The sequence below is a fragment of the Callorhinus ursinus genome, unplaced genomic scaffold, assembly GCF_003265705.2.
Source record: "Callorhinus ursinus isolate GAN/ISIS: 27379988/994484 unplaced genomic scaffold, GSC_fseal_2.0 scaffold40, whole genome shotgun sequence".
Classification (NCBI taxonomy): Eukaryota; Metazoa; Chordata; class Mammalia; order Carnivora; family Otariidae; genus Callorhinus; species Callorhinus ursinus.
Genome location: NW_027397102.1, coordinates 1,515,109 through 1,528,897, shown reverse-complemented (window position 1 = coordinate 1,528,897; position 13,789 = coordinate 1,515,109). Strand labels below are relative to the sequence as shown.

General features: G+C 37.8%; 1 protein-coding gene across 2 annotated transcripts in view; it reads left to right on the top strand.

Moving 5' to 3' along the window:
* Positions 1-13,789, top strand: part of ABCB7 (ATP binding cassette subfamily B member 7) — a 160,191-nt gene that overhangs the window by 142,272 nt on the left and 4,130 nt on the right. The window contains exon 16 of one of the 2 annotated variants that reach the window (XM_073880888.1): positions 7,568-7,631. The exons of the other annotated variant lie outside the window; for it this stretch is intronic. Coding sequence (XP_073736989.1) covers positions 7,568-7,631 — 64 coding nt within the window. The remainder of the gene's footprint in view (positions 1-7,567; positions 7,632-13,789) is intronic. 2 annotated transcript variants of the gene reach the window in all.

Here is a 13,789-nt window from a genome sequence, read left to right as displayed (position 1 = left end):
ATTGTTATGTTAATCACCATATATTACATCATTAGTTTTTGATGCAGTGTTCCATGATTCATTGTTTGTTCATAACACCCAGTGCACCATGCAAAACGTGCCCTCCTCAATACCCATCACCAGGCTAACCCATCCCCCCACCCCCCTACCCTCTAGAACCTTCAGTTTTTCAGAGTCCATCATCTCTCATGGTTCGTCTCCCCCTCTGACATACTCCCCTTTTCTTCCTTGAGAGAGAATTTTTCACACCTCGTATAAAGTGGTGTGTATGTGTATGTATATATATATTTTATATACATACATATAGTTATATAGTCTTACCTGTGTGTACTTTAGCAACCTTAGATCTTTTTGTTGGTTTTTTCATAGTGCTTACATTCATTAGAGAATAAACTAATTGTTTTCAGTATGATTATATACCAGAATGCCTTAAATATGAAATGTTGTAAATATACTTTATTATCCAATTGATGTTCAAAAGAGGGCAGTTGTTGTGATAAGCACTGGGTGTTGTATGTACGTGATGAATCACTGAATTCTACACCAGAAACTAACATTATACTATGTGTTAACTAACTGGAATTTAAATAAAAACTTGGAGGAAAAAAATTAAAAAGACAGAATCTGAAATAAAATCTGCTCTTGGAGCTTTTTTACTAACCTTTCCATTGTATGCAGGCATGCAGATAGTCTTTTCTTATAAAATAGTAAAAGTACTTGAACAAGCTTGTGTGTTCTTGTCTCATGCCATGAGGTTGACAGTATCTACAGTTATATCACAACATTGCCACTTGAAGTTTGGATTATAATTGGAACTAATTTATTAATAATTATAGCACATGTGTCTAAAATATCTTTATGTTTATAATTTGATAATTCTGTATTTGCTTGATTATGAAGATCAGAGGCTTTCCTTTTCTAGTGAAACTTATGTGATCTCATGTGTTCTGTCAGCAGTGCCTTGTAGTATTAATGTTACATCTACATAAGAAATAGAATTCTCAAGGTCCCTCCTTACCCCCACAACCTGGTGATTACTGCTCCCCAGCCTTGGCAAGAGGCTGTAGGTTGACTTCTCAGGAAATGGAGTCAAAGAGGCTCTAGACAGGAAACTATCAAGCACATGAACAAAGATGGGGAAGATTAACTGGAAATCAAAACACACCAAAAAAGAAGACAATAGAGCCTCTTCTGCCACTGGCTCCAAGAACCTTGCTAACCATTTATTTATTTCTACTATCACCACTCCTTCCTTCGTCAGGAGATAATTGAAGAATTCTCTGCAGAAAACACAAGTAGCCCCAGAAAAAAGATACTTGTATTTGGATACCCCAGCAAAATGACCATGTATCCATATGATCATCCTTCAGTGAAACCCCACAGTTGAAAATCCCATTCCCATGCACATAGAGTTTCCAGTCAGTTTTCTAATGCTCCATTATTAAGTGTCAGTACATAATAAAGGAAGACCTCTTAAACAAGCAGAAAAAAAAGGAACTCAGTAGAAAATGTAGACAATGCAAAGAGCATAAGGCAACTTATATAATTAATATCACAGGTCATGGAAAATGAAGCATTTCTAAAATAAGGACAAATGCTGTTAAGAAAAAAGTAAAGGGAGTTTTATATGGCATGAGTTCCAGATACATTGTTAAATGAAAGAAAGAACAATTCACAACCTATTGTATGCTGCTGTTTGCAAGGAGGATGGGGAAAAACAGTAATATGTTATATTGACTTATTTTTGTAAAAAAGAAACTTAAGAGTTTGTACCTCTTAATCCACTTCATTTTGCCCATTCTCTCATCCACCTTCCCTCTGGCAACTACCAGTTTATTCTCTAATTAAGAGGTACAGACTTCCACTTACAAAATAAATAAGTCACGGAGATGAAAAGTACAGCGTAAGTAATATTGTCAATAATATTATAATAATGCCTTATGGTGACAGATGATGACTACATTACCGTGACCAGCACTGAATAATGTATACAATCGTCTAATCACTATGTCATACACCTGAAAGTAATACAACATTGTATGTCAATTATATTTCAATAAAAAATTACAAAAAATGGTATTGTCCTAAATTGAGCTGGAAAGAATTTAATATTTGATGATTCACAGTCTTTCACTGGCTCAGAGGTATGATCATGTATATTAATTATTACAATACTAAGGCAATTCAGAACAGTGTTTAACAGTTTGATTAACATAAAATATACTAAAGCCTTTCATTTTTCTGTATCAATGCCAAATAAAAAGAACTATTAGCAAAAGAGAAAATAACAACAAACTCAGGAAGCATAAACTAGAAACTAAAGAAATTGACTGCTTGTGGAATGGGGATAGAAAGAAGTAGAAGAGATAGGAAAGGGAACATGACTTTCCTGTTTATACTTTTTTATATATGTATTTTTTTACTTTCAAGTTTTTAAATTCCACTTACCGTAGAGTGTGATATTAGTTTCAAGGATAGAATTTAGTGATTCATCACAGCACCCAGTGCTCATCACAAGTGCCCTTCTTAATACCCATCCCCCCACCCACCTCCCCTCCAACATCTCTGTTTGTTCTCTATAGTTAAGAGTCTGTTTTATGATTTGTCACTTTCCCCCCCATGTTCATCTGTTTTCTATCTTAAATTCTACATGCAAGTGAAATCATATGGTATTTGTCTTTCTCTGACTGACTTATTTTGCTTAGCATAATACTTTCTACCTCCATCCACACCCTTGCAAATGGCAGGATTTCATTATTTTTGATGGCTGAGTAATATTCCAGTGTGTGTGTGTGTGTGTGTGTGTGTGTGTGCGCGCGCGCGTGTGTGCGTGTGTGTGTGTGTGTGTGTGTGCGCACGCATGTGCAATGCCCATGTGCATACCACATCTTCATAATCCATTCATCAGTCAGTGGGCATTTGTACTCTTCTCATAGTTTGGCTGTTGATACTGCTGCTTTAAACATCGGGGTGCATGTACACCTTTGAATCTGTATTTTTGTATCCTTTCAGTAAACACCTACAAGTGGAATTGCTGGAAGGTAGGATAGTTCTCTTTTTAACTTTTTGCAGAACCCTGCTACTGTTTTCCAGAATGGCTGAACCAGTTTGCATTCCCACCAACAGTGTAAGAAGCTTCCTTTTTCTCCACACCCTTGCCAGTGCCTTTTGTTTCTTGTGTTAATTATACCCATCCTGATAGGTGTGAGATGGTATATCACCATCGTTTTGATTTGTATTTCCCTTGTGGTGAGAGATGTTGAGCATCTTTTCATGCACTTGTTAGCCATCTGGACATCTTCTTTGGAAAAATGTCTGTTCACATCTTCTGCCCATTTTTTAACTGGATATTTGTTTCTTGGGTGTTGAATTTGTTAAGTTCTTTATAGATTTTGGATACATACCCCTTTATCAGGTATGTCATTTGCAAATACCTTCTCCCATTTTGGAGGTTGCCTTTTAGTCTTTTTTTTTTTTAAGATTTTATTTATTTATTTTTGAAAGACAGTGAGAGAGGGATCACAAGCAGGGGGAGTGGGAGAGAGAGAAGCAGGCTTCCCGCCGAGCAGAGAGCCCAATGCGGGGCTCGATCCCAGGACCCTGGGATCATGACCTGAGCCGAAGGCAGATGCTTAACCGACTGAGCCACCCAGGCGCCCCTGCCTTTTAGTCTTGTCATTTGTTTCCTTCACTGTGCAGAAGCTTTTTATCTTGAAAAGTCCCAATAGTTTATTTATTTATTTTTTAACATATAATGTATTATTTGTTTCAGGGGTACAGGTCTGTGATTCATCAGTCTTATATAATACACAGTGCTCATTACAACACATACCCTCCCCAATGTCCATCACCCAATTACCCTATCCTGCTAACTTCTCTCCCCTCCAGCAAACTTCAGTTTGTATCCTAAGGTTAAGAGTCTCTTATGGTTTGTCTCCCTCTCTGGTTTCGTCTTGTTTTATTTTCTCTTCTCTTCCCCTATGATCCTCTGTTTTGTTTCTTAAAGTCCACATACCAGTGAGATCATATGATAATTGTCTTTCTCTGATTGACATATTTTGCTTAGCATAATACCCTGTAGTTCCATCCACGTCATTGCAAATGGCACGATTTCAATTTTTGATGGCTGAGAAATACTCCATTGTGTATATATATACCACATCGTCTTTATCCATTCATCTGTCAGTGGACATCTGGGCTCTTTCCATAGTTTGGCTATTGTGGATATTGCAGCTATAAACATTGGGGTGCAGGTGCCCCTTCAAATCACTATGTTTGTGTCCTTTGGATAAATACCTAGTTGTGCAATTCCTAGGTTGTAGGTAGCTCTATTTTCAACTTTCTGAGTAGCCTCCATACTGTTTTCCAGAGTGGCTGTACCAGCTTGCATTCCCACCAACAGTGTAGGAGGGTTCCCCTTTCTCCTCATCCTCGCCAACATCTGTCCTTTCCTGACTTGTTAATTTTAGCCAGTCTGACTAGTGTAAGGTGGTATCTCACTGTGGTTTTGATTTGTATTTTCCTGATGCCAAGTGATGCTGAGCACGTTTTCATGTGTCTGTTGGCCATTTGGATGTCTTCTTTGCCGAAATGTCTGTTCATGTCTTCTGCCCATTTCTTGATTGGATTATTTGTTCTTTGGGTGTTGAGTTTGATAAATTCTTTATAGATTTTGGATAATAGCCCTTTATTGATATGTCATTTGCAAGTATCTTCTCCCATTCTGTTCGTTGTCTTTTGGTTTTGTCACACTGTTCCCTTTGCTGTGCAAAAATTTTTTATCTTGAAGTCCCAATAGTTCATTTTTGCCCTTGTTTCCCTGGCCTTCAGCGATATTTCTAGGAAGAAGTTGCTGCGGCTGAGGTCAAAGAGGTTGCTGTGTGTGTTCTCAAGGATTTTGATGGATTCCTGTCTCACATTTAAGTCTTTGATTCATTTTGAGTCTGTTTTTGTTTGTGGTGTAAGGAAATGGTCCAGTTTCATTCTTCTGCATGTGGCTGTCCAATTTTCCCAACACCATTTGTTGAAGAGACCGTCTTTTTTCCATTGGACATTCTTTCCTGCTTTGTCGAAGATCAGGTGACCATAGAGTTGAGGTTCCATTTCTGGGCTCTGTATTCTGTTCCATTGATCTATGTGTTTGTTTTTGTGCCAGTAGCACACTGTCTTGATGATTACAGCTTGGTAATAGAGCTTGAAGTCCAGAATTGTGATGCCACCAGCTTTGCTATTCTTTTTCAACATTCCTCTGGCTATTCGGGGTCTTTTCTGGTTCTGTACAAATTTTAGGAATATTTCTTCCATTTCTTTGAAAAAAGTAGGTGGCATTTAGAAGGGGATTCCATTAAATGTGTAGATTGTTCTAGGTAGCATAGACATTTTCACAGTATTTGTTCTTCCAATCCATGAGCATGGACCGTTTTTCCATTTCTTTGTGTCTTCCTCAGTTTCTTTCATGAGTATTCTATAATTTTCTGAGTACAGATTCTTTGCCTCTTTGGTTAGATTTATTTCTAGGTATCTTACGGTTTGGGGTGCAGTTGTAAACGGGATTGACTCCTTAATTTCTCTTTCATCTGTCTTGGTGTATAGAAATGCAACTGATTTCTGTGCATTGATTTTATATCCTGCCACTTTACTGAATATGCCAACAAATCAGGCAGTCTGGAAGAAATGGATGCATTCTAGAGACATATAAACTACCAAACTGAACCAGGAAGAAATAGAAAACCTGAACAGACCCGTAACCAGCAAGGAAATTGAAGCAGTAATAAAAAATCTCCCAACAAACAAGAGTCCAAGGCCAGATGGCTTCCCATGGGAATTCTACCAAACATTTAAAGAAGAATTAATACCTATTCTTCTTAAGCTGTTTCAAAAAATCAAAATGTAAGGAAAGCTTTCAAACTCATTCTGTGAGGCCAGCATTACCCTGATCCCAAAACCAGGCAAAGACCCCAGTAAAAAGGAGAAAACAGACCAATGTCCCTGATGAACATGGATGCAAAAATTCTCACCAAAATACCAGCCAATAGGATCCAACATTACATTAAAAGGATTATTCATCAGGATTAAGTGGGATTTATTTCTGGGCTGCAAGGGTTGTTCAACATCCACAAAGCGATCAGTGTGATACACTACATAAATAAAAGAGAAGAACTATATGATCCTCTCAATAGACGTAGAAAAAGTATTTGAGAAATTACAGCATCCTTTGATTAAAACTCTTCACAGTGGGGGTGCCTGGGTGGCTCAGTCGTTAAGCGTCTGCCTTCGGCTCAGGTCATGGTCCCAGGGTCCTGGGATCGAGCCCCACATCGGGCTCCCTGCTTGGCAGGAGGCCTCCTTCTCCTTCTCCCACTCCCCCTGCTTGTGTTCCCTCTCTCACTGTGTCTCTCTGTGTCAAATAAATAAATATATATATATAAAAAAGAACTCTCCACAGTGAAGGGATAGAGGGAACATACCTCAATATCATAAAAGCCATCTATGAAAAATCCACAGTGAATATGATTCTCAGTGGGGAAAAACAGAGCTTTTCCCATAAGGTCAGGAACACGGCAGGAATGTCCACTATCACCACTGCTGTCCAGCACAGTACTAGAAGTCCTGGTCTCAGCAATCAGACAACACAAATAAAAGACATCCGAATTGGCAAGGAAGTCAAACACTCACTCTTTGCAGATGACATGACACTTTATGTGGAAAACCCAAAAGACTCCACCCCAAAGTTGCTAGAATTCATACATGAATTCAATAAAGTGGCAGGAAAAGTCCCAATAGTTTATTATTGCTTTTGTTTTCCTTGCCTCTGGAGAAATACCAAGTATGAAGTTGCTACAGCTGATGTCAGAGAGGTTACTGCCTGTTTTCTCCTCTACGAATTTGTTGGTTTTCTGTCTCACATTTAGATCTTTCATCCATTTTGAATTTATTTTTGTGTATGATGTAAGAAAGTGGTCCAGTTTCATTCTCTTGCATGTTGCTGTCCAATTTTTCCAACACCATATCTTGAAGAGACTATCTGTCCCTTTGGACATTCTTTCCTGTGTTGTTGAACATGAGTTGACCATATATTTGTGGGTCCATTTCTGGGTTTTCTATTCTCTTCCATTGATCTATGTGTCTGTTTTTGTGCCAATACTATACTGTCCTGATTACTTCAAATAACTTCAAGTCCGGAATTGTGATGCCTCCAACTTTGTTTTTCTTTTTCAAAGTTGCTTTGGCATTTTGGGGTCTTTTGTTTTTCCATACAAATTTTAAGATTATTTGTTCTAGCTCTGTGAAAAATGCTGTTGGTATTTTGATAGGGATTGCATTAAATGTATAGATTGCTTTGGGTAGTATAGACATTTCAACAGTGTTTGTTCTTCCAGTCCATGAACGTAGAATGTTTTTCCCTTTTTTGGTGTCATCTTCAGTTTCTTTCATAGTGTTTTTTAAGTTTTCATAGTACAGATCTTTTACCTCTTTGTTTAGGTTTATTCCTAGGTGTCTTATGGTTTTTGGTATAATTGTAAATGTGATTGATTTCTTGATTTTTCTTTCTGCTGTTTTATTATAGGTGTATAGAAATGCAACAGATTTCCGTATGTTGATTCTGTATCCTGCACCTGGACAGAATGCATGTATGAGTTCTAGCAATTTTTTGGTGGAGTCTTTTGGTTTTTTTATATGGAGTATCATGTCATCTGCAAATAGTGAAAGTTTGACTTCTTTGCTGATTTGGATGCCTTTTATTTCTTTCTGTTGTCTGATTGCTGAGGCTGGTACTTCCAGTACTATGTTAAATAAAAGAGGTGAGAGTGGACATCCTTGTCTTTTTCCTGATTATAAACGAAAAGCAGTCAGTTTTTCTCCACTGAGGATGATATTAGATGTGAGTCTTTCCTATATGGCCTTTATGATGTCAAGGTATGTTCCCTCTGTCCCTCTGTTGTTTACGGTTTTTAATCAAGAATGGATGCTGTGTGTTGTCAAGTGTTTTTTCTGCATCTATTGAGAGGATCATATGGTTCTTACCCTCTTTTTTATTACTGTGGTATATCACATTGAGTGATTTGCAAATATTAAACCATTCCTGTAGCGCAGGAATAAATCCCACTTGATCATGGTGAATGATTCTTTTCCTATACTGCTGTATTCGATTTGCTAGTATTTTGTTGAGAATTTTTGCATCTATGTCCATCAGGGATTTTGGCCTATAGTTCTCATTTTTAGTGGAGTCTTTGATTTTGGAATCAGAATAATGTGGGCCTCGTAGGATGAGTGGAAGTTTTCCTTCCATTTCTAATAAGAATAGGTATTAACTTTTCTTTAAAGATTTGCTAGCATTCCCCTGTGAAGCCATCTCGCCATGGTCTTGTTTGTTGGCAGATTTTTTATTACTGATTCAGTTTCTTCACTGGTTCAAGGTTTCTGTTTCTTTTTCTTTCAGTTTTGGTAGTTTATATGATTTTAGCAATTTATCCATTTCTTCCAGGTTACTCAATTTGTTGGCATATAATTTTTCATAATATTATCTTATATTTGTATTTTTGTATTGTTGTTTGTAAGTTCTCCTCTATCTTTTGTGATTTTATTTATTTGGGTCCTTTCTCTTTTCTTTTTTATAAATCTAGCCAGGGGGTTACCAATTTCGTTAATTTTTTCAGAGAACCAGGTCCTGGTTTCATTGATCTGTCTGCTGTTTTTTTGATTCCTATATTATGTATTTCTGCTCTAATCTTACTATTTCATGTCTTCTGCTGGCATTAGCCTTCATTTGTTGTTCTTTTTTTTTTTATTTTTTTAATTTAAATTCAATTAGCCAATGTATTTAGTTTTTGATGTAATGTTCACTGATTCATTAGTTGCATATAACACCCAGTTTTCATCACTGTTGTTCTTTTTCTAGCTCTTTTATATGTAAGGTTAGGTTGCATATTGGATATCTTTCTACTTGAGGTAGGCCTGTATTGCTATATACTCCCTCTTATGACTGTTTTTGCTGCATCCCAGATGTTATGGACTGCCATGTTTTCATTTTCATTTGTTTTGTGTTTTTTCCTAATTTCTTTTATTTTCTGGTTGACCCATTCATTGTTTAGTAGCATGTTATTTACCTTCCAGTATTTGTGGTTTTTCTCAAATTTTATCTTGTGGTTGATTTCAAGGTCATAGCATTGTGGTCAGAAAGTATGCATGGTATGATTTCATTCTTTTTGTACTTGTTGAGGCTTGATTTGTGACCAGTATGTGATATGTTCTGGAGAATGTCCCATGTGTATTTGAAAAGAATGTGTATTCTGCTGCTTAAGGTGAAATGTTCTGAATCTATCTGTTAAGTCCATCTAGTCCAGTGTGTCTTCAAAGTCATTGTTTCCTTATTGATTTTTCTGCTTAGATGATCTGTCCCTTGATATAAGCATGCCTTACTGTTTTTGTATTATCAATGAGTTCCTTTATGTTTTTTATTAATTGTTTTATGTATTTGAATGCTTCCAAGGTGGGGGAGATCTTACTGGATAGACCCTTTTTTTATTATATAATGCCCTTCTTCATCTCTTGTTACAGTTTTTGGTTTAAAGTCTGATTTGTCTGTTATAAATATTACTACTCTGGCTTTTCTTGAAGTCCGTTTGCATGGTAAATATTTCTTCATCCCCTCACTTTGAATCTGCAGGTGCCTTTAGATCTAAAATGAGTCTGTTCTAGGCAGCATATAGATGGGTCTTATTTTTTTTTTATCCAGTCTGACACCATATGTCTTTTGATTGGAGCATTTAGTCCATTTACATTCAGAGTAATTATTGTTAGATATGAATTTAGTGCCATTCTATTACTTGTTTTGTCATTGTTTCTTGAGATTTTCTGTGTTACTCTCTAGTCTTTGTCAGTTTTGGTCTTTCTTTCCCACTCAAAAATTTCCCTTTAATATTTCTTGCAGGGATGGTTTAGTGGTCATGAAATCATTTAGTTTCTGTTTGTCTGGGGAACTCTATCTCTCTTTCTATTCTGAATGACAGCCTTGCTGTATAGAATATTCTTACCTGCATATTTTTCCCATTCAGCACATTGAATATATTATGCCTCTCTCTTCCGGCCTGCTAAATTTTTATGAACAGGTCTGCTGCTAATATAGTTTGTCTTCCCTCTTAAGTTAGGTACTCCTTTTGTCTTGCTACTTTTAGGATTTTTTTCTATATCTCTGCTTTTTTGTTAATTTAACTACAGTATGTCTTGATGTTGGCCTGCTTTTGTTGATTTTGATGGGAGTTCTCTGTGCTTCCTGGACTTGGAAGTCTGTTTCCTTCCCCAGATTATAATTTTTCAGCTCTAATGTCCTCGAATTAACCTTCTGTTCCCTTTTCTCTCTTCTTCAGGGACTCCTGTGATACAAATGTAATTATGTTTCATGGAGTCACTGAGTTCCTTTAGTCTACTTTCGTGTCCCCAGATTTTCCCCCCCTTTTTATCAGCTTCCTTATTTTCCATAATTGTATCTTGTATATCACTTACTCGTTTCTTTTCTTCTTCCTTTCATGTGGTCATTGCATCCAGTCAGTTTTGAATCTCAGTTATTGCATTTTTCATTTGGCATGATTGTTTTTAAGCTCTTGTATCTCTGTGGTAAAGCTCCCTGGTCTCTTCTATGCTTTTCTCAAGCCCAGCTAGTATCCTTAAGATTGTTGCTTTAATTTATGGGTCAGGCATGTTACTTACATGTATTTTGTTTAGATCCCTGGCCATGACCTTGTTCTTTCTTTTGTGATGAATTCCTCAGTCTTGGCTGAGGTATCTATTTTCTTCCCTGTGTTAGGAAAGCCTGTTATGTTTCCTGCTCTTGAGAGTAATGACTTTATGAAGAAGAGGTTGTATAATGTCCAGGGCCTGTCGCTTCAGGAAGTGTCTCTGCTGTCTGCTGTGTGCACTCTGTGCTGTGTTATGGCTGCTCTATCCCTCAGATCAGTACTCTGCAGAGTTTCTCCTTGCCTGCAGTGAGTAGTGTCTGGACCTTGGCCAGAGTGTGGCGAGTTTTAACTAGTTGTGCTCTTGTCTGCTTGTTTAAAAAGACCTGGTGCCATTTCCACTAGAGCTGAAGATTTGCAGAAGTCTGTGGTCAGTAGATATGGTGCCTGTGGGGGTTTGTGCTGGTTTTCTGGGGGAGGAGCCCGCTGTGCTGGTTCTCAGGCACGCTTGCCTGAGAGAAGCAATACCAGTAGAGAGCAGAAGGGCAGGGTTGGTGTAAGCAGTTAAGCAGCCTGTGTTGTCACTCTTCCATTTACTGAAGGTATTAGTTTATGCTGAAGGCCAGTGGAGGGAAGTGGCACCAGCCAGTTCCTGTGTCCCCTGAGAGGGCAGTTCGTCAGGGAAGCACTCCCAGAGGAGCAAATAAAGTCCCTTCATGCACACTAAGTGTGTTTTAGATTATTGTTTTTTCACTGTCTGTGTCTGGATTTCTTGCCTGCCTGTTTTGCAGTGCATTGTGAACTTTGGGCTCTTCCCCAGCCAAGCTGGCTGAGTTTCAAAATTCTAATCTTTAGGGACCTGATATGCTGGGGACCTGTGCTGGTCTGGGGGTGCTGCAGGTTTGACCCAGAAGGGCAGTCTCACCAGACCTCAGGAGTGTGGAATTTGGAGCAGAGCTCACTAAGCAGCCAGTGTCTAGTTTCGCTGTCCTCAGCAGATGTCTTTGCACCTATTCTTAGGGGTGGGGGATGGAAATGTTGCCCACTGGCTCCTTTGTCCCCAGAGGGGCAATGACACCTTTCTCAGATGTGCTCCAGTGTGTCTCAGGAGATCCTCATCATGCCATCTGACCCCAGTTTACCTTCCTGCCTTCTCTACAGGATAACTGCAGCACCCTCAGGGTTCTATATCAGCCATGCCAGGAACTTCAGTCTTTGAGCCCTGCTAGTTGAAGAAAACTCATGAAAATCATCCTGTCAGTTTCTCAGTTAATGGGTTTGGGAAGTGTTTTCATTGTGTGATCCCCTCTGTGCTTCTCTCTTTCTCTCTCTCTTTCTCTCTCTCGCCTCCCTCTGCAACCTGGGTGCCTTCCCCTCTGCAACACCCATGATCCATTTCTTCCCCAAACCAGGTCTCTGCATCTCCTATCTACCACGATGTGGCCTCCTCTCTCCCTCTAGTTGTGCAGTTTGTTCTGTCAGTCCTCAGATCAATTTCTTGGGTATTCAGAATGAGTTGATATTTATCTAGCTGTGTTTGAGGGATGCAGCAAGCCTACAGTCCTCATACTCTACCATCTTAGCTACTTTATTATTTTTACTTTTGAACCATGGTAATTTTTTATATATTTAAAATTTTGAAAGTCAGCAAGGATGGGGAAAAGCAAAAAGTGATTACAAACAGAAAGAAGTGAAACTAACTGCATAACAAATTGATAACAAAACATGCAGAAGAAAAACAATCCAAGTAACTGTTGAACACATTACTCTGGTTATTTACCCTTAGTGGAATATAAGGACAAAAATAAATCAAAATTTGAACCTAATTTTGTTGTTAGTAGTAGTATGGAAGTAGCCTATTTGAAATTGTTTTCTATATATTTTAAAAGTGAGCATATGAGTAAATATATCCATGTTGTAAAACAGTGGTCAAGATAAAAATAATGGAATGCAAGAAGAAGAGGAGCAACCTTGTGATGTTATATTGGAACAGAATTATCAGTATGAATTCAAGATGATAAAGTTCCTAACTTTTCAGTGAAAAGGCCTAGAAGCGGTGAAATTCCAGTAGTAATAAGTATAACTAGCACATAGATCTTGAGCACTAAATACTCTTCCTCACTAAAAGGAACCAAAATTCTTTGAATAAATGACTGATTCAGTATCTGGAGTGAGAAAACTAATGAATACCTATCACAAAGACACAAGAACCATTTTTTTGTGGGCTCCCACTGGCCCAATGTGGGATAAATCGAACACTAAAAAAAAAAAAAAAAATGATACTCATGAATTACGATATGTTCAATAAAAAACTAACCTGTAGGGGCGCCTGGGTGACTCAGTCATTGTCTGCCTTTGGCTCAGGTCATGATCCCAGGGTCCTGGGATCGAGCCCCACATCAGGCTCCCTGCTCCATGGGAAGCCTGCTTCTCCCTCTCCCACTCCCCCTGCTTGTGTTCCCTCTCTCGCTGTGTCTCTCTCTGTCAAATAAATAAATAAAATCTTTAAAAAAAAAACCTAACCTATAATTTCACAACAATACAAAAGTATGGGGAAAGGGAAAGCTCTTCTTTAAGAAGAATGCCAACTAACACTTGTAGAAGGAATGATGAATTTAGAAAAAAGTCATATTTTGCAACTACCATTGTAATAATGACTGCAGGTAAGGATCATCACTGGCTGCTAAAACCAAATGGTGAAAAAATTATTGGGGAATGGAATATTTACACAGTTTGAAAATGTAACCCATAGATTACTTATTAATTTCAAAGAGAAAAATTACCTTTAAAGTAGAGAAATGTAATTCCCTTAACCAAATGATCAAACTTAATATTATTAATTGTGGAGTAAATTGACATTGTGTACCTCCTGATCTGATGCAGTAGGGCACATCATCACCTATATTGTATTTCTACCAAAAATGTTTAGCCTGAATCTAATAATCAGGAACAACTAAACAAAAACAACTTAAATGGCGTTCTTTAAAAAATGCACCTGGATATTTTAGAAATGTCAGTGTAACACATACCTAACACAGACTCGAAAACTTATAAATTCAATGTATTGATCCTGATTGGATTCTGGGTGGAAGAATATGTATATAAAGGATCTATTA